Source organism: Elephas maximus, chromosome 4, assembly GCF_024166365.1.
Source record: "Elephas maximus indicus isolate mEleMax1 chromosome 4, mEleMax1 primary haplotype, whole genome shotgun sequence".
In the NCBI taxonomy this organism is placed as follows: domain Eukaryota; kingdom Metazoa; phylum Chordata; class Mammalia; order Proboscidea; family Elephantidae; genus Elephas; species Elephas maximus.
In genome coordinates, this window is record NC_064822.1 from 28,538,103 (window position 1) to 28,566,027 (window position 27,925).

At 40.3% G+C, this 27,925-nt stretch overlaps 1 protein-coding gene across 6 annotated transcripts in view; it reads left to right on the forward strand.

Annotated features, from left to right (window-relative positions):
• The window catches only part of ABI1 (abl interactor 1), a 134,475-nt gene that overhangs the window by 79,072 nt on the left and 27,478 nt on the right, over positions 1 to 27,925 (forward strand). For all 6 annotated transcript variants that reach the window (XM_049881802.1, XM_049881797.1, XM_049881798.1 and 3 more), the window contains exon 3: positions 26,516 to 26,692. In XM_049881802.1, coding sequence (XP_049737759.1) covers positions 26,516 to 26,692 — 177 coding nt within the window. The remainder of the gene's footprint in view (positions 1 to 26,515; positions 26,693 to 27,925) is intronic.

Sequence of the window (27,925 nt, forward strand, 5' to 3'; positions counted from 1 at the left end):
ATTATGACACCGTCTCTCCCATAAAAAAAAAAAATCTCCCATAGTGCGGTCTATTTCTCTGCCGAGTTCTCTGCCGAGTTCGATAATTTATTGTAGTGGCCACACAGAACTCACAGACAATATAATTGTGGAGTTGATTAGGGAAGTAACAGATTACAGTTAAGTTTCAGGAACACTCAGGATACAGTTCTTCCATTAGGACAGTCTCTTCTCAGCCATGCCTGCAGGCACACTCCTCTCTGGCCCTGGGCCTCTACCCAGCTGGCAAGTGTTACAAAGCACTTTTAGCCCTGCAGATAAGTGCCCAGAGGCACCCCATTCTGCAAGGAGGCCTCCACCCGAAGGCACTCAGCTCTAGCTCTAGCTCCATGAGTCAGCAAACCTAACTCCACCAAGTATCCAGAGGCACCCGACTCCACCAGTAAGCCTCGGCCTGACGATGCTCAGCTCTAGCTCCATGGGTCAGCAAACCCAGCTCCACCAAGTACCCAGAGGCACCCTACTTTGCCAGCAAGCCTCCTGCCCAAAGGCACTCAGCTTTCTTGCTCTGTGGGCCCGAGAAGCCCACTGCATTGTCCCCTGCTGGTCTCTTTTGCCGCCTTTTTTCTGCCACCTTCTCACCATCTTTGGTGTTAACAGCTCTCTCTCACTCTCCTGGTTCCAGGAGCTTCACAGCACAGAGCTTTTTACGCATAGGAACATATATGAATTCATTCATCCTCACAAATACCCTGTTTTACAGATGAAGAAACTGATACACAGAGAGGGCCATGTGACTGCTTGAGATCATACAGCTATTAAATAGCATGATTTGAGCCGTGCAGTCTGACTCTAGAAGCTGTTTCTTGTTACTCTTCTGTACTTAGCTTTAGATTGCTTTTCTGAAGGGGTGCTGGCATTCTGTTCTATATGTGGGCACTCACTTCATCCTTTTTGTTTTGTTTTTTAAGCTATTTTCTTCACTTAAAAAAATAGTTTTAATAGAAGAGTTTGGCAGAGTCTCAGGTTATAAGATAAACATACAAAAATCACTTGGATTCCTCTACATCAACAAAAAGAACATCGAAGAGGAAATAACCAAATCAATACCATTCACAGTAGCCCCCAAGAAGATAAAACACTTAGGAATAAATCTTACCAAAGATGTAAAAGACCTATACAAAGAAAACTGCAGAGTACTACTACAAGAAACTAAAAAGGACCTACTAAAGTGGAAAAACATACCTTGCTCATGGATAGGAAGACTTAACATAGTAAAAATGTCTATTCTACCAAAAGCCATCTATACATACAATGCACTTCCGATCCAAATTCCAATGTCATTTTTTAAAGTGATGGAGAAACAAATCACCAACTTCATATGGAAGGGAAAGAAGCCTCGGATAAGCAAAGCATTACTGAAAAAGAAGAAGAAAGTGGGAGGCCTCACTCTACCTGATTTCAGAAGCTATTATACAGCCACAATAGTCAAAACAGCCTGGTACTGGTACAACAACAGACACATAGACCAGTGGAAGAGAATTGAGAACCCAGATATAAATCCATCCACATATGAGTAGCTGATATTTGACAAAGGCCCAGTGTCAGTTAATTGGGGAAAACACAGTCTTTTTAACAAATGGTGCTGGCATAACTGGATATCCATTTGCAAAAAACTGAAACAGGACCCATACCTCACACCATGCACAAAAACTAACTCCAAGTAGATCAAAGACCTAAACATAAAGACTAAAACGATAAAGATCATGGAAGAAAAAATAGGGACAACGTTAGGAGCCCTAATACAAGGCATAAACAGAATAAAAAACATTACCAAAAATGATGAAGAGAAACCAGACAACTGGGAGCTCCTAAAAATCAAACACCTATGCTCATCTAAAGACTTCACTAAAAGAGTGAAAAGACCACCTACAGACTGGGAAAGAATTTTCAGCTGTGACATCTCTGACCAGCACCTGATCTCTGAAATCTATACGATTGTGTCAAAACTCAACCACAAAAAGACAAACAACCCAATCAAGAAGTGGGCAAAGGATATGAACACACACTTCACTAAAGAAGATATTCAGGCAGCTAACAGATACATGAGAAAATGCTCTCGATCATTAGCCATTAGAGAAATGCAAATTAAAACTACGATGAGATTCCATCTCACTCCAACAAGGCTGGCATTAATCCAAAAAACACAAAATAATAAATGTTGGAGAGGCTGCGGAGAGATTGGAACTCTTATACACTGCTGGTGGGAATGTAAAATGGCACAACCACTTTGGAAATCTATCTGGCGTTATCTTAAACAGTTAGAAATAGAACTGCCATACAACCCAGAAATCCCACTCCTCGGAGTATACCCTAGAGAAATAAGAGCCTTCACAGAAACAGATATATGCACACCCATGTTTATTGCAGCTCTGTTTACAAGAGCAAAAAGCTGGAAGCAACCAAGGTGTCCATTAACGGATGAATGGGTAAATAAATTGTGGTATATTCACACAATGGAATACTATGCATCGATAAAGAACAGTGACGAATCTCTGAAACATTTCATAACATGGAGGAACCTGGAAGGCATTATGCTGAGCGAAATGAGTCAGAGGCAAAAGGACAAATATTGTATAAGACCACTATTATAAGATTTTGAGAAATAGTATAAACTGAGAAGAACACATACTTTTGTGGTTACGAGGTGGGGAGGGTGGGAGAGGGTTTTTCGCTGATTAGTTAGTAGATAAGAATTTCTTTAGGTGAAGGGAAGGACAATACTCAGTACACGGAAGGTCAGCTCAACTGGACTGGACCAAAAGCAAAGGAAGGTTCCGGGATAAACTGAATGCTTCGACGGTCAGCGGAGCAAGGGCGGGGGTTTGGGGACCATGGTTTAAGGGGACTTCTAAGTCAATTGGCAAAATAATTCTATTATGAAAACATTCTGCATCCCACTTTGAAATGTGGCGTCTGGGGTCTTAAATGCTAACAAGCGGCCATCTAAGATGCATCAATTCGTCTCAACCCACCTGGATCAAAGGAGAATGAGGAACACCAAGGTCACAGGATAACTAAGAGCCCAAGAGACAGAAAGGGCCACATGAACCAGAGACCTACATCATCCTGAGACCAGAAGAACTAGTTGGTGCCCGGCCACAACCGATGACTGCCCTGACAGGGAGCAGAACAGAGAACCCCTGAAGGAGCAGGAGATCAGTGGGATGCAGACCCCAAATTCTCACAAAAAGACCATACTTAATGGTCTGACTGAGACTAGAGAAATCCCGGCGGTCATGGTCCCCAAACCTTCTGTTGGCCCAGGACAGGAACCATTCCTGAAGACAACTCATCAGACATGAAAGTGACTGGACAGTGGGTGGGAGAGAGATGCTGATGAAGAGTGAGCTATTTGTATCAGGTGGACACTTGAGACTGTGTTGGCATCTCCTGTCTGGAGGGGGGATGGGAGAATAGAGAGAGTTGGAAGCTGGCAAAATTGTCACGAGAGACTGGAAGGGCTGACTCATTAGGGGGAGAGCAAGTGGGAGTAAGGTGTATATAAACTTATATGTGACAGTTTGACTTGATTTGTAAACGTTCACTTGAAGCTCAATAAAAGTTAATTAAAAAAATAGTTTTATTGAGATATAATTTGCATACCATAAGGTTCACTCATTTAAAGTATACAGTTCAGTGACTTTTACTATATTCACAGACTTGTATATTAGAACCTTTTCATTAGTTCAGAAAGAAACTCTGCACTCCTATGCAATCACCAACCAACCCCCAACCCTTACCTCCACTGTAGGCAACCACTGATCTGCTTTTGTCTCTGTAGGTTAACTGATTCTGAACATTTCATATAAATGGAACCATACAATATATGGTCCTTTGTGACTAGCTTCTTTCAGTTAGCATGATTTCAAGTTTCATCCATGTTGCAGCATCTATCAATACTTGATTCCTTTTTATTGCCAAATAATATTCTGTTATACAGATAAGCCGATTGCTGTCGAGTTGATTCCGACTCATAGCGACCCTATAGGACAGAGTAGAACTGCCTGATAGAGTTTCCAAGGAGCACCTGGTGGATACAAACTGCCGACCTTTTGGTTAGCAAGCATAGTTCTTACCCACTACACCACAAGGGTTTCCGTTGTATAGATACACGACATTTTATTTATCCATTTTCAGTTGATAGACATTTGGGTTGTTCCCACTTTTTTGGCTGTTATTAATATGCTGCCATGAATGTGTTCGTGTGGACATGTGTTTTCATTTCTTTTGGATATATACCGGGAAGTTGAATTGTTGGATCATATGATAATTCCATGTTTCACCTTTTGAGGAACTGCTAGACTGTTTTCCAAAGTGGCTGTACCATTTTACATTCCCACCAACAGTGTATGAGGGTTCCAATTCTCCACATCCTGGAAACACTTATTTTTTATTTTTAACCAACAACAAACATTTTATTTATTGGGAAAGACGGCCTTATCTCCCAACTTAGGGAAACTTAAGGGTGTTCATTTTTACCATAGTCAGTACTTTATTGATGGTCTTAAACATTGTTTTAAGGGAAGAAAGAGAAATAAAAGTCGTAATATTTGGAAAGACATAGTAATTCTGTTTTTATTTGGAGATGATGTGATGTATGCTTGGAAAGTCAATTTAGAAGACATAGAAATCCTAAATGTGTGCATACCAAACAACCCACGTACAAAATATCTGATGCAAAAACTTATAGAACTGGAAGGAGAAAAAAACAAACTCACAATTATAGTTGGACATATCAACACCCATCTCTTAGCAATTGTGGACAGAATATTAGCAAGCAGTCACAAATGTGGTCAGAATATTAGCAAGGACATAGATGAGCTCAAAAACAGTATGATAAACAAAATTGATTCAACATTATATACTACTTAACCAAACAACAAAGAAAATACATTCTTTTCGTGTTTCCACAGAACATATACCAAGAAAGATCATATTGTGTGCCATAAAACTAACCTCAACAAAGTTAAAAGAATCAAAATCATATACTGCGTATTTTCCACAATGATAGGATAAAAGTAATTGAAAGGTGACAGGAAAATTCCCAAACACTTGGATTAAATAAACTATACACTTCTAAATAACCCATGTGTCAAAGAGGGAAATTGAGACAAGGGGGGAAAAAAAAAAACATTGAACTGAATGAAAATGAAAAATAAAACCAAACCCAAACCCACTGCCGTCAAGTCAATTCCAAGTAATAAAGACCGTATAAGGACAAAGTAGAACTGCCCCGTAAGGTTGAAAACATTTATTTCCTGTGTTTTTTATTACAGCCATCCCAGTAGGTATGAAGTGGTATCTCACTGTGGTTTTGATCCTGTTCCTCACTTTTGCAGCCTTTGGTGGTACCTGGTACTTCTATACGCTAAGCCTCTCAGAGGTTATTTTTTTCTTTTAGGACAAATTGCCTTACTGTCTGCAGGCATTTTAGGTTCTGGTTTCTTCTGATCAGTACTTGCCTCCGTTTGCTTTCTGGTATCCAAAGGTTTTTTGGAAGTTCTTGTCCACTCGTTTTTCTCCTTCTGTTCCCATTATCCTTTTGAATGAGTGTGTGGTTGGTTTGTGTGTGTGTGTGTGTGTGTGCAAGTTCTGTGGCAGTCATTTTGGTGAAATCTAAGAAATAAGAGAACGTAAGTATGTAATCAGTCCTCTAAAATTAATCTGACTTCCCAAATTGTACTTTTGAATACCCTATCTGTGTAAATAGTCCAGAATGTGGCTATTGCTTGTAGGAAGAATTATAAGGACCAGAAATACTCCTACAATGAATAGAAAAAGAAAAAAAGTAGGCTTGGAAAGGACTACTATTAGTTTAATCCAAATCCTTTCAAAGTGTTGAATTTGAATCTTTTTTGGTAAAACTGATTTGCACAGCTTGGTATGTGTGTAATCTAGCTAGAATATCTTAAATGAGCTAACAACTTTTAGTTTCCAAGTTTGCTAATAGCAGTTGTATTTACTATTGGCTATAAATTTTTTTTTTTTAAGTAAACTTTTATTGTTTAATGTCCAGTAAACTCAAGAGTTAAGTCATGCGAGTACATTGGGGAATAGAGTAGTAATAATAAAAGGTACCATTTATTGAGCTCTGTCTACATGTCAAAGATTGTTGAAAGCCCTTTGTATATATTATCTCATTTAGTCCTCACAATAACTGTGTGAGGTTGATATGGCTTTTTGTTTGTTTGCTTTTTAATCTCACCTGTAAGTTAAGGAAACTGAGGCATAGAGTGGTGAAGTAACTTGCGCAAGGACACACAATTAGTAAATGGTAGAGCCTCCTTTTAAGTTCACAGTCTGGTCCCTGAGCGTGTAGTCATTACTCTACTGCCTGACATTGTTACGGGAACTTAAATATATTATCTTACATGTTAAGAAGGGAAGTACTCATGAAATAGCAAAGCAAATGTTAACTTAATTCTTAGGTAAGGAGTAGTAGTAGGTCGAAGAATAAGTACAAATTCGTGATCTGATGTTTAGAAGATAAACTATTACCTAATGTTCTCTTCAACGTTCATATTTAGCTTACATTGTAGTTTGGATCAAAAATGGTTATCACTTGATTTAGTGATGAAATTTACTTTTAGAGGTGGGAGTATAATTACCATGTGGAGTGTTCTGTATTGCACCTTATATTCTTAAGGAGGGAGGAGACATAAAAATGTCATTGGGTGGTACTGAAAAATTGGGCATTGGCAAAAGGATTAGTGACAGATCCGTTTTCTACCAATATTTCAGAATAATTTTGGTCCAATGTTTTATATTGTGCGTTTCCACCAGAGTCTGATTTTGTGGCTCATCTTTTCTAAATAGTTCTGTTTTATAGTGTGTATATATAGGTCATTCTGAATCAAGTTAACTTCACAGTTGATTGGGACCTTGTTCCAAGCTTATTGAACAAAGCTCTGTAACACAGAATTTTGGGCATAGGGCCATTTCCAGAGTCTGGTCCAAATAAGCAGTAACAAAGATTGCCTCTTTTCTTGGCTGAAGGCTTTCTCTGTGTAGCTTGACTCAGAACTCTTATTCTTTTCTACCCTTTTCATACCCCTCTCCTTTTTCTATTTAGGGCAGAAGTGTTTGGATTTTCATTCTGTAGTTACTCTTTCAGCAAACATTTATTGTGCATTTACTTAAATATAAGATTCTTTGCATGAAACCCATAGTGCCCTCACTATATTGGAAATGGCAGCTCTGAGGCTAGTGGGCCTTCTAATATAATATTGTACAAAATATATGCAATATTAAGTAGTGTTACTATGTCATGTCTGCCATTCTATCTTTTGCTAATTGGAAAGGATTTTTCTGGTGTATCTCTAAAAAAATCATATGTATTTTTTTTTTCCCCAAAGTGGAAAGGGAAAGGAGGAACACAATTAAACCAATAAATTCCTGTACAATAGTTTTAAATCATTGTATCTTAAAAGGTAATTAAAAAAATCTCTTTCTACTTAAAAATTTCTCATTTCTGTATCCCTTTTAGAAAATAATGTTTTCCTCTCTACATAGGTTTGCTTTTGGAATATTTAAAAAAAAATTTTTTTTTAAAAATTGCGTTTAGGTGAAAATTTAGAGTAGATTAGTTTCCAGTTTGATAGTTTGTATGTAACGTGTTCCCTGACGTTGGCTGCATTCTCCACAGTGTGTCAGCACACTCCCCATTTCTGTCCTGGCTTCCCCGTTTCCTTTCGTCAGGTTGCCTTCTTGTCTTTGCTTTTGGGCAAATGTCTTTTTGATCTCGTATAATTGACTGTTCTATGTTTATTTTATGGGCCTATCTATTGCTTGGCTGAAAGGTGGCCTCGGGGAATGGCTTAAATTCCAGTTCAGAAGGGTATCTTCGGGCCGTAGTCTCAGAGGTTCCTTTAGTCTGTGTCAGACCACTAAATCTGGTCTTTTTTCTGAACTTGGTTTTTTTGTTTTACATTTTTCTCCCACCCTGTCTGGGACCCTCTCTTGTGATCCCAGTCAGAGTGGTCAGTAGTGGTAGCCGGGCGCCATCTAATTCTTCTGCTCTTGGGGTTGTGTAGGCTGCGGTTCACGTGGTCCATTAGTCCTTTGGACTAATTGCTTCTTTGAATCTTTGGTTTTCTTCACTGTCCATTACTCCAGATGGTAAGAGACCAATAGTTGTATTTTAGATGGCTGCTCGCAAATTTTAAGACCCTAGATGTTACTCATCAAAGTATGGTGTAGAACATTGTCCTTATGAACTGTGTTGTGCCAGTTGACACGGATGTCCCCCGAGTCTATGTTTCTTTGCCTTTAAGCCTAGGAACTTTGTTCCACGAGGTGTTGTTTACGTCTAAGAAGTTTCCGTGACTGTGCCCCTTGTGCTGTTGTCTATATTAATATTCGTATAGCACCTACAATTATGTATGTGTATATCCACAACCAAATCTGTATCTGCAGGTGAGTGTGCTCCCTTACACCCTTCCATACCTCTTTAGCATACCTGTCTTATCTGTGTATCCATTGATAAATTATTATTTATTAATACATTGTGGCAGGATTGTCTATATTATAGTAATTACCATAGTTGCTATTGCCTTTTATTCTTGAGTTCTCTCAGTGTCTGAAGTGTTTCTCTTGTAGACAGCATATTAATGGGTTATGGTTTTTTAATCCATGCTGACACTTTTCGTCTCTTTACTGGTGCATTTAAGCCATTACTTTCAGTGTGATTATCAATAGGTATGAGTTTACTGTTCTCATTTTGTTGTGCTTATTTTTGTGGTGTTGATGGTTTCTTTGTTCTGCTTAATTTTTTGTGCTGAGTTCTTTTTGTTTGGATTTTCTTTTCATTTTTATCGTTGTTGATTTTGTGTTTATTGAGTTTTTATGTTTTTTTCTTTTGATAAGTAGGTTTGTGAACTTTATCTGTGGTTACCTTGAAATTTACCTTTATCTTCCTAAGTTTAAAGCAGTCTTTTATTTCTTGGTATTGCCTTGACTTTCCATTTGGAAGTTCTATAACTATACCACTTATTCCCCCTTTTTGTTTTGATGTTGTCATCGTTTACAGATGGACATTTCTAGTTCCCTGTTTTCAGTCTTTTAAGTTTGTTTTATCTTTTAGAATTCTTTATTGGGGATAGTATCTGGGTGATGTTGTCCTGTGTCGTCATTTTAGGTTGTTGTCCCATGTTGTTGGTTTTCTGTCCGAAGGACTCCCTTTAATATTTCTGGTAAGATTGGTCTGGTTTTTACCAATTCCCTTAATGTCTGTTTATCTGGAAATGTTCTACTTTCATGATTCTATTTGAGAGACAGTTTTGCTGGGTATGTAATTCTTGGTTGGCAGTTTTTTTCTTTTACGTATCTCTTCCCATTGCCTTCTTGTCTGTGTGGTTTCTGGCAAGTAATCAGAGCTTAGCCTTACTGATTCCCCTTTGTAGGTGACTTTTCGTTTTTCCTGAGCTGCTCTCAGGATTCTTTTTGGGTCTTTGGTTTTGGCAAGTTTGATTGTGATATGTCTTGGTGACTTTCTTTTCGGGCCTGTTCAGTATGGGGTCGATTGAGGTTCTTGGATAGATATCGTCTTGTCTTTCTTGATATTAGGGAAGTTTTCTGCCAGCAAACTTTGACAGTTCTCTGTGTGTGTGTGTTTTGCGTCCTCCCATTCTGGAATTTTGGTCACGTGTAAATTTTTCCTCTTGAGTGTGTCCCACACAATTCTTTGGCTTTCTTCATTTTCCTTCATTCTTTTTTTCTGATTTTTCCTCAAACAAACTGGCATCAAGGGATTTGGCCTCTGTTTCACTGGGTCTGTCTTCCACTGATTCATCTCTGCTGCTATGTCCTCTTCAGTTTTCTGTTTCTGAAATTTTATTGTTAATATCTTGGGTATGTGGTTGCTGTTTTTGTGTGGTTTCTAATTGTCTATTTTTTCATTTTGTTCTTGTGTTGTTTTCATGAATTATTCTATTGCTTTGTGTTTTCCTTGATTTTTGTTTCTGTTTTTCTTGGTTTTTGTGTGTTTTCTTTGATCTCTTGGCGAATCCTATATATTAGTCTTTTGAATTCCTTATCAGGTAGTTGCATAGCTTTCTCTGGAAGGTTTTTTGATTCTTTATTTTGGTCACTTGCTGGAGCCATCTTGTCCCACTTCATTATGTGATTTGATATTGTCTGTTGTCTTTGAGGCATTAAGGTGTTATATTTATTTATTTGCTACATCTTGATTTTTTGTTTTTGTTTTATTTTGATTTATTCAGGTAGGCACGGCGTGTATGTTACTTTGGTCACTAGTTTGGCTACACTGGAGCTCTCCCCACCTGTCTCTAGGCGGGAGGAGGAGCAGCTGGGTTTGTGAACGCAGGTCTGTGTTTGCTGGTCTTGCCAGGGCAGCTGAGGATGTAGCTGGTGTTGCTGGTAAGGTGATAATATCTGTTTGGCCAGTCACCTGGGCGTGGCTGCAGGAAACGTTCTCACTGGTCACTGGGGTATGTGTTGTGTTTGTGCACTGCTGGTTGGTGGGTGGCCAGGGCTAGGGTGCCTGGGTTATTGGTCACTAGGTGGGTGGTATGGAAACTCTCACCGATGGTCCTGGGCAGGCAGTGCCATGCAGGGGTGGTCGGAGCGGGCACAACCCTCCAATTGTAGGTGGTGGTAGGTGGTGCAGGGGAGAGGCAGGGGGGAATGTCACCAGTCCATGGGTGCCCCCTAAGAGATTGTGCCCCTGTCCACGAGAGCGTGACACAGGGGAGGATGCGCCACCAGTCCTTGGGCCCCCGGCTCAGGTGGCTGGAGAGAGTAGGAGGTGCTGCTGGTCTGTGGGCCCCCAGCGTGGGTTGCTAGGTGTAGGAGAAGGTGCCTCTGGTTCACAGGCTCCTGGTACCAGTGGCTGGGGGCAGCTGTGGGCGTTGTCAGTCATGGTCCTCTGGCTCAGGTGGCTAGGCTTAGGAGCGGACACCGCTGGTCTGCAGGTCCTTGACATGGGTAGGTGGGCACAAGAGGGGGTGCCTCTGGACCATAGGGTCCCAGTTTGGGTGGCTGGGTGGAGAAGCAGGTGCTGCTGGTCCGTGGGCCCCCAGTGTGGGCGGCTGGATGTAGGAGTAGTTGCCGTTGTGGTCCCAGTGCCGGTGGCCAAGCAGAAAAGTGGACACCACTCATCTGTGGGCCCCAGCTTGGTTAGATGGGCTTAGGAGCTGGCGCTGCTGGTTCACAGGCGTGGGTGGCTGGACAGAAGAGGGGGCGCTGTTTCACCATGGGCTCCTAGCACAGGTGGCTGTTCAGAGAAGTGGGTACTGCTTTTCTACAACTCCCAGCTCTGGTAATTGGAAAGAGAGGTAGGTGCTGCCAGTCTGTGGATCCCTGGTGCGAGTGGCTAAACGAAGGGGCAGGTGTTGCCAGTCCATGGGCCTCTGGCTCAGGGGACAGGGCAGTGGTGGATGCCACCAGACTGTGATTGTGTACAGGGTAGATATATGAGGGGACTGGAGGGGGGCCCCGCAGGTGTGTGGGACTCTGGCATGGGTGAATGGGGAGGTGCAGTGGGTGAGGTGAGTGCAGTTAACTTTTCAGGGCTGGAGCACTCCTGCCTGGTTCTGGATATGGGTGCAGAATCCCTCTTGCTTGGCTGTACCAGAAGATGGGGGCTTTGATGGAGAATGCTACTTGGTTTGTCTCAACATGGCTGCGCTGTGCAGGTTCAGCTGGCAGGGCACTGGCAATCCGTAATCCTTTGTGCCTGCTGTTTTTGTAGAGTCTCTCCTTCCACTTGGCACTCGGTCTGATTCTTCAGCCTTGCATTTTATGCTCAGGGTTCCAAGTTGTCTTCTATATCTGTTTCACTTACTTTCTCAGGTCTTTGTTGTAAGAGGAATGTTATGAGGCGTCTGACTACACTGCCATCTTGAACCGCCCCTTTTTGAAATATTGTAATTATTCCTTTACAGCTTTTCCTTTGCACAGAATTTATTTTAGTTATTCAGTTCCCAATCTGCTCATGTTTGGGGCCTGCTTTGCTCTTTAATAAGAAATTGTTAAGTTTGATTTCCTAATTTCCTTAGTCTTTCTTTAACTCTTAATAAGAGTAGAGTTCAACTTTTTATTGTTTTTATTTTTAGTTCAACTTATTTTTGTCCACGGTGTTTTAAAATTTCTCATCTCTGAGCAGGTGTTTTATTTTCATGTCTCTTTGCCTGTCAGATATGGCTGACTAAAATGAGGCTGCTTCTCTGGGGTCATTTGATGCTGCTCCAGGAATACTTAGTCATTCTTCTCTGCGCTGTATTTGAAATTTGTGTATAATCGAAGACTTTCAAAAATTAGCTTATACTTAATACTCTCAAAGGAATACGTGTAATATATATTATAACCAACCAAACAAACAAACAAACAAAAAAACCCCTCAAACCCATTGCTGTAGAGTTGGTCCCAACTCATAGCGACCCTATAGGACAGAGTAGAACTGCTCCACAGGGTTTCTAAGGAGTACCCGGTGGATTCGAATTGCCGACCTTTTGGTAGGCAGTGGTAGCTCTTAACCACTGCTGCACCAGGTTTTCCATATGTTATATGTTATTAAAACAAACATCTGTGCATCCATCACCTAAGTTAAGAACTAGACAGTGATCAATTCTGTTGCATCTACCTGTGTACTTCTCTCCATATTCTCAAGGGAATGTGTATCATTTAAAGTTTTTATCAATGTAAATATATATACCTAGACAATTTTGGGTGGGTTAGCCAATTATTGTTTAATTTTGCTTGTGTTTGAGTTTTATAAAAATTAATTCATGCTGTATGTCGTCTATAGTGTGATGTGCTTTTTTTTTTTTTAATCCAGCATTATGTTTCTGAGATTTATTTATATAGTAAAACCTGTGAAAGTCAGAACCTCTTTAAGGCAGAAACCTATCAGAGAGGAAAACTCAAATATTTTCCACTAAAATGAATGATAAAAAAGTCAGATTGCGCCCTGTCAAAGGTAGAAAACGTGCAAGACCTGGAAAAACAATGCAGTCCATCAAGTTCCGGCTCTCACTGGTTTCACTGTATTTCATGTAGCTGTAGTTCATTCATTCTCATTAATATATAATATTTCAAGTATAAAAATGGCACATTTTTGCATTTACATTTAATGGGCTTTTTTCCTATGGTGTGAGGTGGGGATCCAGTTTCGGGTGTTTTTCCCTATATGACAAACTGGTGCATTATTTGATTAATGCACCCTTCCCACTGTGCCATCACCATATGATAACAAGTTTCCCTTTAAGCATGGATTTGTTTCTGAGTTCTCTCTTCTGTTGAATTGGTCCATATATTTAACTGTATAAGAACCCTACTGAGCCTGGTGGCACAGTGGTTAAATTGCCTGGCTGCTAACTGAGAGACTGGTGGTTCGAACCCACCAGCCTCTGTACAGGAGAAAGATGCAGCAGTCTGCTTGTGTAAAGATTTACAGCTGTGGAAACTCTATGGGACCATTCTGCTCTGTCCTGTAGGGTTGCTACGAGTCAGAATTGACTCAATGGCAGTGGGGTAGGTCTTATTTACTATGGCTTTAATAATAAATCTATAGGCAAGTCCTTCCTACTTCTAAATTTTTTTTTTTTCACCATATCTTGGCGATTCTTTCCACCTTCCCCTTACATACCCATTTTGAAACTACGAAAAATCCTGTTGAGAGATTTTTATTGGGATGTGTCGATGCTGTAGGTCAATTTGGAAAGACTTGGCATCATTCCTTCACTTGGTGGAGCTGGGGGATGGAGGTGTATGCTAGGTTTGAGTAGGTGGAGGTGTGCTGTTCCAGCTTTGAAGGCAATAATTTTTGCATTTTCAGGTTAATCTGCTGAATTCCTATTTCACTGTTATCTTCTTTCATTATTTGTGACTGGAAGTAATACATAGAATTGGGTGGGGAGATTTTATTCAGGTGTTCTGATAATTTTTTTCTATCGATTATGTTATGTTTTCCATTGCTTTTATTCTCTCTCACAACTCCTAATTATTTTTAATTATCATTTGAAACTGTCAAAAGAGGTTTTCTTAATTATATTAGCTCTAGATTATGCCTCTGAAAACCAATAAGGCAGTTGCTATCCAGTCAATTTTGACTCATGGCAGCCCCATGTCTGTCAAAGTAGAACTGTGCTTCATAGAGTTTTTTTTCTTGAACATTTTATTGTGTTTTAGGTGAAAGTTTACACAGCAAGTTAGTTTCCGATTCAACAATTTATATACAGTTGCTATTCCTGCAATGTGTTAGCTCTCTTCCCATTTTCACCCTGCCTTCCCCGTTTCCATCCCTCCCATTTCTGTGCCCCTCCTTGCCTTTTCATTTTTACTTTTGAGCAAATGTTGCCTGTTTGGTCTTGTATAGGTGATTGTTCTAAGGAGCATATTTCTCATGGGTGTTGTTGTTTATTTTATACGCCAGTCTGTTATTTGGCTGAAAGGTGACCACCGGGATTGACTTCAGTCCTAGGTTAAAAAGGTGTCTTAGGGTAATCTTGGGGGTTCCTACATTTTCTATTAGTCTAGTAAGTCTGGTCTTCTTTATGAATTTGTGTTTTGTTCTACCTTTTTCTCCCATTCTAACAGGAACCTTCTATAGTATCCCTGGTCAGAGTGGTCAGTAGTGGTATGGTAGCTGGACACCGTCTAGTTCTTCTGGTCTCAGGCTAGAGGAGGCGCTGGTTTGTGTGGGCCATTAGTTGTGTAGACTAATTATTTCCTTGAGTCTTTGGTTTACTTCACTCTCCTTTGCTCCAGACAGGAAGAGACCTGTTGTTGTGTCTTAGATGGTCACTCACAAGCTCTTAAGACCCCAGATGCTACTCACCAAAGCAGGATGTAGAACATTTTCTTTATGAACTATTTTATGCTAATTGGCCTAGATATTCCCCGAGACTGTGGTCCTTAGTAACTCAGTAACTCAGTGCCTCAGGGTGTTTGGATATGTCTAAGAAGTTTCCATCAGTGTGCCCCCTATCTGTAGGATTTTCAGTGGCTGGTTTTTTGAAAGTAGATTGCCAGGGCTTTCTTCCTAGGATCCTCTGGGTGAACTTGAACCTCCAGCCTTTTGTTCAGCAGCCAAGCTTGTTAACTGCACCTTACATTACCCAAATTCAAAGGGCTTTGTGTTAGACTGTATTAAGACTGATGCTGCTCTGTCTTTGTTACTAGCCCGTTGCAGAGCAGCTTTTTTTAATGTGCTGAAGGTACATTCAGAAAATTATTTTTAAATTGCGAAGATTCCCTCCACATTAAAAACTTTTGTGAGCCATTGCATAATTTCAAAACTGAACAAGGGAGTTGTTAAACTGCTCATTTTATTGTCATTTGATGTTTCACCAGTAAATGGAAACACCATTCTTTGTTACATTTAGTTCTTGAATTTTGTGAGCTTTGAATTATAAAAGGTCTTTAGGAATATATTCATGACTTAAAAGATGATTCCCTCCCCATTTGGTCTATCTGTTACTTCCAAATTTATCTCATAATGCATTCTATCTTGACTTCATCACTTCTCCTTCAGTAGCCAGATCATCAGGCGTGGTCTTCATTTATTAGAACTTGTCTTTGGATTTCTATCTTTTCTCCAGTCTGTCCTACTGATATCCACACCTGTAAGACCCTGCCTTTTTTCTTTCAAATGAATTTTAGTCTTTAGGACTTGTTTATCTTGTAATCATAGAATTTTCAAGCTAGGACCTTAATACTTAACTACCCTCATTCTGAAATTCTTTTACTAGTAGGAGAACTGGAGATTTGAACTATAATTCACATTCATTATCTTTCTAATACGGAACACAGTATGTCCATGTTTTATATTGATATTTTAGAAATACTTTACCTTGATTGCAGGTTGTAGACTGGATAGTTTGGTAAATAAGATTCAGTTTTGGCTAATATCTTTTGGTACTTTCTTGTGTCAAGCAATGTTTTGAGTTTTAAAATATATAAGCAAAATGCAGTTTTAGTTAATTAAGCTTATGTAATATTTTACAACCAGTAAGTGAAAAAGCCAGTATTCACACCTAGGTTTTCTGGTTTCAAGTTTGTGTGCTTTTTTTAAACCGGTGATTTTTCGTTGTGCTGTATGGGTGTAGGCATTGCTGCTGAGTGGTTACCTGAACTTTCTAATCTCTCTCAACTAGAGTAACTCTTAATTTTATCTGCAGTATGTTATGTTAAAAACTAGATTTCTTTATGCCAAACTGCTTCTTTGGTATTAAAAATGAAGAAAACTATGTGAATATAAGGAAATTCAAGTATGAAAAAGGAGTAGTCTCACTAAAAAAGCTAACTTTGGCTTGGTGAGCATATGCATGCTGTTGTTATACAAATGTTCCAAGTCAGTTCCCCTCCTCCTGCTTACTTTACTTGCTCATCCTGCCACATGCAAGATTGTGCATTGCTGGACCGATTGTGATTTGGACTTCGTGATTCAGAATTGGGAGAATGAGGAAGGCTACACCTGGAGAAGAGTTTTTCAAGGAATTTGAAATAGTGTCCTATGTCAGTTCTGCAATGTGTAAGGGAAGTAGGAAGGATGAGAAAAGACGACATTAAGAAAAAGAATTGTGGACTCCATGATGTTTGATAAAAATAGGAAAAGAACTTGAGACATTTTGAATTTATTTTTCCCTTGAAGACTGTTTTACTAGTTTACTGTTTACTGATTGTCTTAGTCATCTACCTAACCCAACCCACTGCCATCGAGTCGATTCCGACTCATAGCGACCCTGTAAGACAGAGTAGTCATCTAGGACTGCTATAACAGAAATACCACAAGTAGATGACTTTAACAAAGAGAAATTTATTTTCTCACAATCTAGTAGGCTTGAAGTCCAAATTCAGGGCATCAGCTCCAAGGGAAGGCTTTCTCTCTCTGTTGGCTCTGGAGGAAGCTCCTTCTTGTCAGTCTTCCCCTGGACTAGGAGCTTCTCCATGCAGAACTCCAGGTCCAGAGGACACACTCTGCTCCTGGTGCTTCTTTCTTGGTGGTATGAGGTTCCTCCCTTTCTGCTTGCTTCCCTTTCTTTTTATCTCTCGCAAGATAAAAGGTGGTGCAGGACGACACCCCAGGGAAACTCTCTTTACATTGGATCAGGGATGTGACCTAGGTAAGGGTGTTACAATCCCACCCTAATCTTCTTTAATGTAAAATTACAATCACAAAATGGAGGGCCACCACACAATACTGGGAATAATGGCCTAGCCAAGTTGACATATATTTTTTGGGGACAATGTTCAATCCATGACTAGTGTTTAAACGGGTGAGATAGCCTTAATTTTTTTATTTTGTTTTCTCAGATCTACTTTTCTGGTAAAGATTGCCATGGTTGCTCCATAGAGAACAGAGTGGGAGGAGGCCAGGTTAGATATAAGCGGACTAGCTAGAAAGCTATTACAATAGCCAAGGTGAGAGATGATAGTAGATTGACTAGGATTAAAGTAGTGAGAACAGAACGAAACATATTTCTGGTAAATGTGACAAGATTTTGTGATACTGGGTTTGAAGCTAACGCTAGATATCTGACTTACACAGCTTGATAAATAATTGAAGTAGAAACATTGAAATAGGGTCAAGTAGACTATGTGTTTGATTTGGGGCACATTCATTTTGAGGTACCCTTGAAATATCTGACTGGAATGTTAAACAGTTTTGTATATGAGTCTACAGCTCAGAGAAGAGGTTTAGAATAGATATAGAAAAGCTTATCTGTGTGAATGATAATTTAAGCCTGAGTGTGGATGAGCTTGCTAAAGAGAACGTATGAAGAGGAAAGATCCTAGGAGTAAACCGGGAGAGTCTGCATCTGTGGAGGAAGATGACCCAGTTCAGAGAGGTAGGAACAAAAACTCAGCTGTGTTTCGGTCCATAGTTTCTGCCTTCCAGTGAAATCTCAGTATTTTCCATCCTCTGGAGTTATGAATTCTCAAACTTAATTCCATGTCATGCAGAGTTTACCTAAGATCTATACTAGTTAAACTTGTGCTAGACCTGTTAGAAAAGAAAGTCATTTAGACATATGTAGAGGCATTCCAAAACAAAATGTAGCTCTTAACTACAATGTATAACATCAGTGACCTTGTATCAGATAATACTTAAAATTATTGAGAGAGCAGGGTGGTCAGAGATGTCAATTGTTTTGTTATAAAAACAGATCTGCTTTGTTACAAGAGCTGTAAAGGGCTTGAGATTTTGCCCTACATGCACACTAACAGGTTAGCCTGCCAAAGTTTTATCCATACTGGTGGCACAGAGGCAAAAAGCTTAGCTGCTAACCAAGAGGTCTGCAGTTCGAATCCACTAGCTGCTCCTTGGAAACCCTGAGGGTCAATTCTGCTGTGTCCTGTGTCACTAGGAGTTGTAATTGACTCAGTGGCAATGGGTTTTTTTGGGTAGAAGACATAAGACTCTGGGTCAGAGACATAGGACGTTATGACTCATGGCAGTAGCAGGAGCCGGAGTGTTAACATTTGTGCCAGTTTTCCAAGCCTCAGGGTCCGTAGAACAATGTGAAGAAGGACAAGTAATGACTGTGGCGATGCCTCTCCTGTAATGCTGTATAGTGCTTTACAGGAGGTTACAGAACCCAAGCTTTTATAATGGGCAAGTAAGCCTATCTGGCCTTGCCCTGGAGGGAGGTGGCATCTTTATTATACTGGACAGAACACAAACCTGCCCTTTCTTCTGAGGGAGATACTATTTTTATCTTCTGTGGCTGTTCATTATATAAACATACTTGAAAAGATAGTCTGGATCAAAGGTAGTCAATGCCTCTACTCACAAAATGTATAGAAATGTGAGGGGTCCAAAGATAATTCTTTTCCAACAGCATTCACCTCTTGTTTCTATTCCTGCTTGGCTTCTGGTAAGTTTTTCCTGTGATTATGCCACTTCATTGGTCACTCTGGTTATCTGTGGGTAGAGACTGGGACCAGATCCATTCAGTTTGTTTAAAAAAACATTTAATTAAGGTTACTGTCAACTGTAAGGAAACCCTGGTGGCATAGTGGTTAAGTGCTATGGCTGCTAACCAAAAGGCCTTCAGTTTGAATCCATCAGGCACTCCTTGAAAACTCTGTGGGGCAGTTCTGCTCTGTCCTATAGAGTCACTATGAGTCAGAATTGAAACAATGGGTTTTAATCAACTGTAAAGGAGCCCTGGTAGTGCAGTGGTTAAATGCTTAACTGTTAACCAGAAGTTGGCAGTTTGAACCAACCTATTGGGTCTGCGAGAGAAAGACCTAATGATCTGCCCACATAATGATCACAGCCTAGAAAATCCTGTGGGGCAGTATTTTCTGTCACATGGGCTCTCTGTAAGTCAAAATTGACTTGATGGCACCAAACAGCAACAATAACATCAACAGGATAACAGGATGAGGCCAATTGCTATATTGACCTCAATCAAGTGTGCTCCCTGGGGTCTTGGACATAGTCAGCTAAACAGCTACTGTAAACCATCAGGATCTACCTTAGAAAGCCAGGTGACTTTCTCCTTAAGTTTCTGTATTGACTTTCTGCTTGATTTGAGGCATTAATCCAGCTACTGCAGGATGTATTAGCAGTTGCACAGACTCGTCCTTGGCCTGCAAGCAGGAAGTCTAGGACAATTCTGTCATCTATAACAGTCTTGACCAATGAGTTGAGATTAACTTGAATGCCTCCAGGGGCAAGGTGATGTCATTGATCTTCTTAGCCAACCTCAGTGACAATTTTCAACCACTTTTTCTTTTTGGATTACTCCCATTGTGGGGATGACTACCTCAGAGTATGCATAATCAGTAAGTCAGTTATCCTTCTGGGAGCCCTCCACCCCAAAATAATCAAGAGTAGCCTCCTTTGGGGGAGATTGTGGTTGTCTGTGTACTACTATATGATCTACTGATGGTGATTCTTTAAACACTTAAAGGTCTCTTAGGACTACCCCTAAGGTGCAAGTTTCCACATTTTTAGGAGGGGGGCAAGTTAATGCTGGCTTAGACACAAGAAGTACTCCCAAGGGTTCATATGGTGGTCTGGAAAGACTGTATCATTTACAGTTGTTGTTATCCCTTCTTGTCCCCTAGGTGGGACCTGCATCAGTTAGGGAGCACAGGTTGGTAATTTTCTCCAGTGGGGCCTCCCCGATGTCAGGTAAGCCTTAGAGTTTCAGTTCACTATGAATAATTGTGTCTGACACTTACTTTTGGAGAGACTGCCTGAAGGCAATCAGTCCAGTCTGTCTTGTTTGTCTATGACACTGGCCAAGAGGTACTCATCTGCTCCCTTGGAATGAATGAATGATGGCTACAGGAATGGGGATAGGAAAGACCTTTGAAAGTACTGACAGGTGTTTTGGCTGGAAGGTATAGGAGCTGGTGCCATCTTCTGTTTCAGAAGACTTCTCTGTGAGGTTAAGGTGAGTAAGGAATAAGGAATGGTAACTAAGTTGTGATCAGAGGTATCTGGCAGGATATGGCCGACCCAGCAACCAGTTAAATTGAAGGTGCTTTCAGCAGTTTGGGATAGTTGCACCAGGGCATTTTCCTTTGTGAGGAAGCCTTCAGGGATAATTCTGGAAAACAGAGATCATTAATGTTTCTCTTTCTTCCTTATCTCCTAAGTTCTAAGGTGTTTCTTTCATGGATACCAAGGTTGTTGTTCTCCTTCCACTGCCACAAAATCAGTGTGTCCTGTGCCAGTAGCTAACTTTGCCTTTTTTCCCAGTCCATGACTTGCACCAGAGCTTTTGTCTGGAAAGGTCACGTGCAAGAGGGACAAGGGCGTTTTTACCAAACTTACAGAAACCTATTATGTCTTCAACTTTGGTCCACATGGGCCAAAAACCCCTTACATATCACAAAGACTTGTACTCACAGAGACTTGTACTTAAAGAGGGACTTGGTGAGCAATATATTTAACCAAGTGATCGTTATCCTTATTATCTAAGACCATGGAAATTCAACAGGGGAATCTGTGTGGCTGGACCAGAATTAAGTTATAGTTCTGAAGGCCCCCTTTTGGCTGAGCTGCCACCCAGAGGGCGTACCAACTAGACCAGCCTGGGGTTTCCATTAGGGGAAAGAAAGAAGCATCATGCTCAGTAATGGTCAGAGTAGAATCTCAAGGTTTAAAAATAGGTTTATATAACTCTACCCACCCATTTCATCCTGATTATTACCCAAGAAGTGGCCAAAAAGTGATAATCCCTCCCTAGGTCCAGCCACATTCAGTGACCAAACTGCTTTACTAATAATGTGTGACCTGGGAGATGGTGATTTTTTCAGTTCCGTGTAGCTGGCACTGAGCTTGAGTAGCTACAGCAACCCACTGGGCACGACAGGGTTTCAACTTAGTTGAACCATCAGCAAATCAGGCCCAGGCATTTAGAGGAACCTCTGTGAATCAAGAGCCCAGTTGAGCTAATGGCTTTGCTTCAGGTGCAGAATGGGAGATACAGTTTCCCGAAATGCATAGATCCTGCTTTTTCTGAGATACTGTAGTCATTAAGGCTGGCTACATTCTTGAATACATCATTTCTATATGACAAGGGAGGCTTGTTGGGCCTTGTCTGACCTTGCTAACTATTGAGCTCGAGTTGACCTATTCCAAAACGGGAATTTTCAGGAGGGGTATACCTGCTACATGGTACACCTGTCAGAGAGGCGTTGAGTCCAAAGAGGGTACCTCCAGTGGAGATTTTCTCCCCTTGCTAGAGGCTCTAGTCAATAAAATTATTCATTTATTGTAAGAGACTTGTACTTAAAGGAGTCATAAGAATTGTGGGGCCTAAAGTATTAGTGCTTTTTACATTTCCCAATTATGATAATCCCCTCTGGCACTTATGAGGAGTCACAGTAGATGCATGTAAAATATCAAAACCAATTACACATTGACCAGTTGAAGCCTCAGCAGTAGTATATTGAATCAGTCCAAAGAGCCCCACCCAAAAGGTCACATTAGCTTCCCTTCCCCGCTGTGAATCTTTCCCAACCCTTAGTACCAAAACCAAAACCAAACCAAACCCATTGTTGTCAAGTTGATTTCGACTCATAGTGAACCTGAAGGACAGAGTAGAACTGCTGCATAGGGTTTCCAAGGAGCGCCTGGTGGATTTGAACTGTTGACTTTTCGGTTAGCAGCAGTAGCTCTTAACCACTACGCCACCAGAGTTTCCTTAATCCTCAGTAGCTGAATCTAAGTACCCTTTTCTTCCATATGAGGGTATGAAGTGACTTGGGTTCCTGTATCCAACAGAGCCTTGAAAGTTCGAATCCCTCCTCTCCCCAAAGTTACCTCCTCAGACGTACCCAAGTATCTGTGGTCTTCAGTCTCCCTTGGAAACCTGGGGACGTCTAAAGCAGCTGAAGTTGGGACGTCGGGGGAGGTTGAGGGAAGAGAGCAGCTCTGCACCAGTAGGCAAGGTGCATTCACTTTCAGTTTTGAGAGTGCTGTAGCTGTACAATTATCAACAGATGTTTTTGATCTGCTCAAAACCCTATATTTTGTGGCAGGATCATCATTAGTGACATCGTCCATTTCTGTATGGGGCTGTCTTGATTCAACAGCTATAGCCGCGTTGTTTTCTGGTTGGGGCCGTGGGTTTGCACTCTTTGGCTGACTTGTGCTTGGACAACACAGTGACAACTTGTTTTAGTAAGTCCGATCTTAATGTGGTGACTTGTTTTAGGAGACCACCTTAATACAGAACACATCCTGCTCCATTGTCAAATTAATACCTTGAATTCTTGCTTGATTTCAAAGTAAGGGCTAAGGGAGTTTTTAAGGCCTTGGTGCTGACAGAAGGAATTTCTGTAGATTTCTTTGAATCAGTTTCACGTTCTTTGATGAATCACCTTCCTGAATGTTTTAAACCCAATTCAGTACAGTCAGAGTAGGGAGGTAAGTCAGTGCCCGCAGGAGTTTGTCTCAGGGAAATTTCCCCGAGAGGGCCAAAGTTCCCTTATATCAGATAGGGCCCACTGCAAAAAACACTGAGGCTTTTACTGTCAGTTGTGAGTTGGATTTGACTCGATGACAATGGGTTTGGCTTTTGGTTTTTGTTTAGAATGAATTTAATGTTGACATGATAGACTACAACAGGGAAGTGCCCTAAGATGGCCAGCTGTTGCCATTCTTCTTTAACAAGCATTATGTACTCTGCCCTCTGATGTCCTAAGCAAACTAGCCAAAATTCTAAAGATTCACCTGGTTCTGCCCATGGCGATTGTGAATTTCCCTTGTTTCATGCTCAGTGTAGGAGTTATGTGTCTCTCTGTTGTCCGAACTGTTGTCTGAAAGTCCTAACTGTTGTCTGAAAGGAGACAGACTTTTCTGCCACCTCCCTTCCCTCCCCTCCCCGCCCCCAGGCAAATCCTAGTACTAATTGTTCACTGAGGTTGACTATCAGCTCCATGAGGAAGTCTTCTGCTCTGAAGGAGGTGTGGCAATAACCAGGACATCATTTAGGCAGTTGTCTTTGAGCCTGTTTTCTGGTACTTAGCCTGAAACTACTGCCTTAATCCAACCTTATTAACGGGCAGTAAAGAGAAAGGTTATTTGTTGACTGTACAATTTGGTCAGCATATTTACTGATGATTCCCATGGACTTCTCTCAAACCCTGTTAACCAGCCTTTCTTGCTTTTCCAGAAAGTCTTGTTACTGTCAGCATTCCATCCTCATTGCCAAAACTGTCAAAAATTGTAAATGGCCTAAGATTTTACCCTTCTTTTCAGCTAACAGGTTAGCCTGCCACAATATCACAGATGCTGTCAGAAGACATGAGACTCCTTGGTCAGAGGGCAAAGGACTTTATTACTCGTGGCAACAGCATTAACCAGAGTGTCAGCATTTGTGGCAATTAACCAAGCCCCAATTTCTACAGGGTGCTGTACAGAGAGCCAGGTGATACCTGCACACACAGTGAGGTGCCTTACAGGAGAGAGACTCTGAGCTTAGGGTGCCAAAACATTTTATAACCGGCAGCAAGCATCCCTGACCTTCGCCCTGCAGAAAGACTTTATTATTCTGAACAGTAAACAAACCTGTCTTTTGCTCTCCAGGGAGACTCTCTCTCTCTTCTTAGGCTGTTTACTATACTAACATCTAGAACAAAGAGGGTCAGTGTCTCTTTTTGCAAGAAGTGCAGAAATTCTAGACACCCAAAGAGGGCTATCTCCCTATACCTCATTTTGGAGCTGGGAGAACATTTGTGATTCCAGGTTCTCTTCCAATCAGTTGTTAAAATTCTGATGAAATAAGGCAGAATCTTAACAGATCTGTTTCATACATAACAGTAAGCTCGATTTTGTTCTGATGCTGTCTTCTTATTTTTCCTGCTTCAGTTCAGATCCTGGGTTTCTCTCACCTAGGCTACCACTGTTGCCTCCTGATTGGTCTCATTGCATGTAATCTTGTTCCTTGTCTTCTCAACATTTGTTCACTCTGTTCTCAACATGTCACTCACTCAATTTAAATTTGTTATTGGTTACCCATTAATATTAGGATAGAGTTTAAATTGTAAAACAATTGATGTATAATTCTCTTGTGCTATTGTTGTTGGGTGCCACTGTGTCAATTTTGACTCATAGCGATGCATGTGACAGAGTAGAACTGCCCTATAGGGTTTTCTTGATTGTAATCTTTATGGAAGTAAATCACCAGGTCTTTATCCTGCGGAGGCAGTGGGTGGGTTTGAACTGCCAGTCTTTCTAGGGGTAACCAAGTGCTTAGCTGTTGCGCCATATCCAATTTGTAAATGTTGACCTCCAAACAAGACATACATATGCACACAGAAAACACTGCATAGGCCAGTACTAAGTAGGCTGTGCAAAACAGGTTTGTAGGCTGCATGTTGACAGTTAGTAGCCTCTGCTCATACTTACCATTTTCTCTCTTATTCCTTTGTCTGCCAGTGCGGTTTTTTCTGCCTTGAATAACCACGATATTTGCCTCTTACACTACTACTTACACTTTTAAACCTATCTACTCTGTAAAGCTTTTAAGTGAACCCTCCTCAACCAAGTTAGGTATTTTGCTCTGAACATGTTTATGTTGTGGTTGTTAGGTGTCGTCCAGTCAGTTCCGACTCATAGCGACCCTGTGTACCACAGAATGAAATACTGCCTGGTCCTGTGCCATCCTCTCAGTTGTTGCTATGTTTGAGCCCATTGTTGCAGCCGCTGTGTCAGTCCATCTCATTGAGGGTCTTCCTCTTTTTCACTGACCCTCTACTTTACCAAGCATGTTGTTCTTCACCAGGGACTGGTCCCTCCTGATGACGTGTCCAAAGCACATGAGAAGAAATCTGTCCACCCTCGCTTCTCAGGAACACTCTGGCTGTACTTCTTCTAAGACAGATTTGTTTATTCTTCTGGCAGTCTATGGTATATTCAATATTCTTCACCAACACCATAATTCAAAGACATCAATTCTTCTTTGCTCGTCCTTATTAGTTGTCCAGCTTTTGTACACACGTAAGGTGATTGAAAAACCATGGCTTCGGTCAGTCACACTTTATTCCTCAAGGTGACATTTTTGCTTTTTAACACTTTTGAAGAGGTCTTTTGCAGTACGTATGCCCAATGCATTATGTTTTTTGACTTCTTGACTGCTACTTCCATGGGCGTTGGTTGTGGATCCAAGTAGGATGAAATCCTTGACAGCTTCAGTCTTTTCTCTGTTTATCATGATATTGCTTATTGGTTCAGTTGTGAGGATTTTTATTTTCTTTATGTTGAGGTGCAATCCATTTTGAAGGCCACAGTCTTTAATCTTCATCAGTAAGTGCTTCAAGTCCTCTTCACTTTCAGCAAGCAAGGTTGTATCATCTGCATAATGCAGGTTGTTGATTAGTCTCCCTCCAATCCTGATGCCATGTTCTTCTTTGTATAGTCCAGCTTCTCAGATTACTTGCTCAGCATACAGTTTGAATAAGTAGTGGTGAGATACACACCTGATACATACCTTTGCTGATTTTAAACCACACAGTATCTCCTTGTTCTGTTTGAACAACTGTACAGGTTCCTCATGAGCAGAATTGTGTGTTCTGGAATTCTTATTCTTCAGAATGTTAGCCATAATTTGTTATGATCCACACAGTTTTACAGTACTTTCAAATAAGCTGTGCATGGTGTGACTATAGCACTTAACTCATTGTGTTGCAATTACTGATTTTTTTCTGATCTGCATCCCCACTAAATAAAATGTAAGCTCCTCAGTAGGGTAGGACTGTCTTACTTAAGCTGCATCCCTCCCAAAGTCTTTAGGAAAGAAAATTGCTTTCCTGAGAATTGTTTTAGAATCACATTCATTAAATTAGTTGGTGCTTTTAATCACCTTTAGATATTCTCTGATTTGAGCCTCCAGGATAATTTGCTTAATTTTGAAGGGAAGGACGAAGTATTCACTGGAAAATAGACGTGTGGTATAGCCCCATAGTCCAGCCTAACTGTGACATCATATATATTATATACTATGCCAAATAATATTTTCTTACATTGTTCAAATTTAAAATACAGACTGTGGACATTCATAAAGAGAAAGTGGCTCGAAGAGAGATTGGTATTTTGACAACAAATAAGAATACATCAAGAACTCACAAAATAATAGCACCTGCAAATATGGAACGCCCCGTAAGGTATATTCGGAAACCTATTGACTACACAGTTCTGGATGATGTGGGCCATGGTGTCAAGGTAAGCATTTCTATATCACATTAACTTGAATTAATTTGCATCTCAAATAATAATTTTGCATAGGAGATATGGCAATAATTTTCTTGAATTAATAGAGTCTCATTAGCAAGCAACTAGCATTATAATTTTCATAGAACATTTTTTTATTAGTTATGTTTTATACTGAGCTTGGGGCAGAACTTTACCTGTGAAATGGGCTATATTCAAGAACATACTAAAACTTGAAATGGATATTCATTAAATAAGCTATTTGAATCCTAAACAAGCCTTATAAATTTGTGTCCTGATGCCATCTCTTACTTTCACTGTTGAATAATATTTAAAGTAAAAGAATGTAGGTGCATTTCAGAATTGGTTTAGAAAATGGTTTATAGATATTTTTATACTTTTTTTCTGAAATATGTATGTATGCGTACCTCTCTGTGTGTGTGGATGTAATTCTAGTTATTTACGAGAAATGAAAATTGGATGTAGCTTTGTTTTGTGCGCGCCCCACCTCAACAGACTTTTAGGAAGAAAGAGTATTTGTTCCCCATTCCTTAGAATGGTACAACTAGGTGATGTTGAAGGATGCCTGCAGTCTTTCAACTTTTAGGTATTAATGGGTCATTTTGCAAGCACGTGGAATGACCTGAATTCTTCAGCTATCTCTGCTCAGGAAAAAGTAGTTCACTGAAATTTGGCACTTTCTTTTCTACAGGACTGCTACTTGATTTTATTTTTGGTCTGCAGAATATTTTTTAATAATTTTTAAGGGATCGGCTAGAATCTTGAAGTATTTCCAAGCTGGCTGATCTAACTGGCACAATTGCTAGATCTGTTGCATTCTGAGTTTTCTGGGGTTCCTGATTGAGAGGGGAGGTTAGCTGATAGCATTGACCTTTATTCTACTTTTCTCTGAAACGATTGGTTTCTCCCCTTCACCTTCATGCTGGGAAGTTATATGTGACGTTTTTCATAGTCCAAGGTTAATATTCCATCATATTTTCTTCCTTTGTGATGTAATTTTTATTATATTTGTATCTGATATATCTGAATTTCATTTAAATAGTATTTTCTGTGCTAATATATTTCATGCTACAAAATAGATGATATGCATAAGTCTAATAGGAATTGAGAATATGGAAAAAACATCCTAAGGAAATTTGGTTTGATTTTTGGAAATAATGTAAGATAGGGACAAGAGAATTTCAGGATAAAGTAATTATCAGAACGTAGGCATAAGGGAGAATG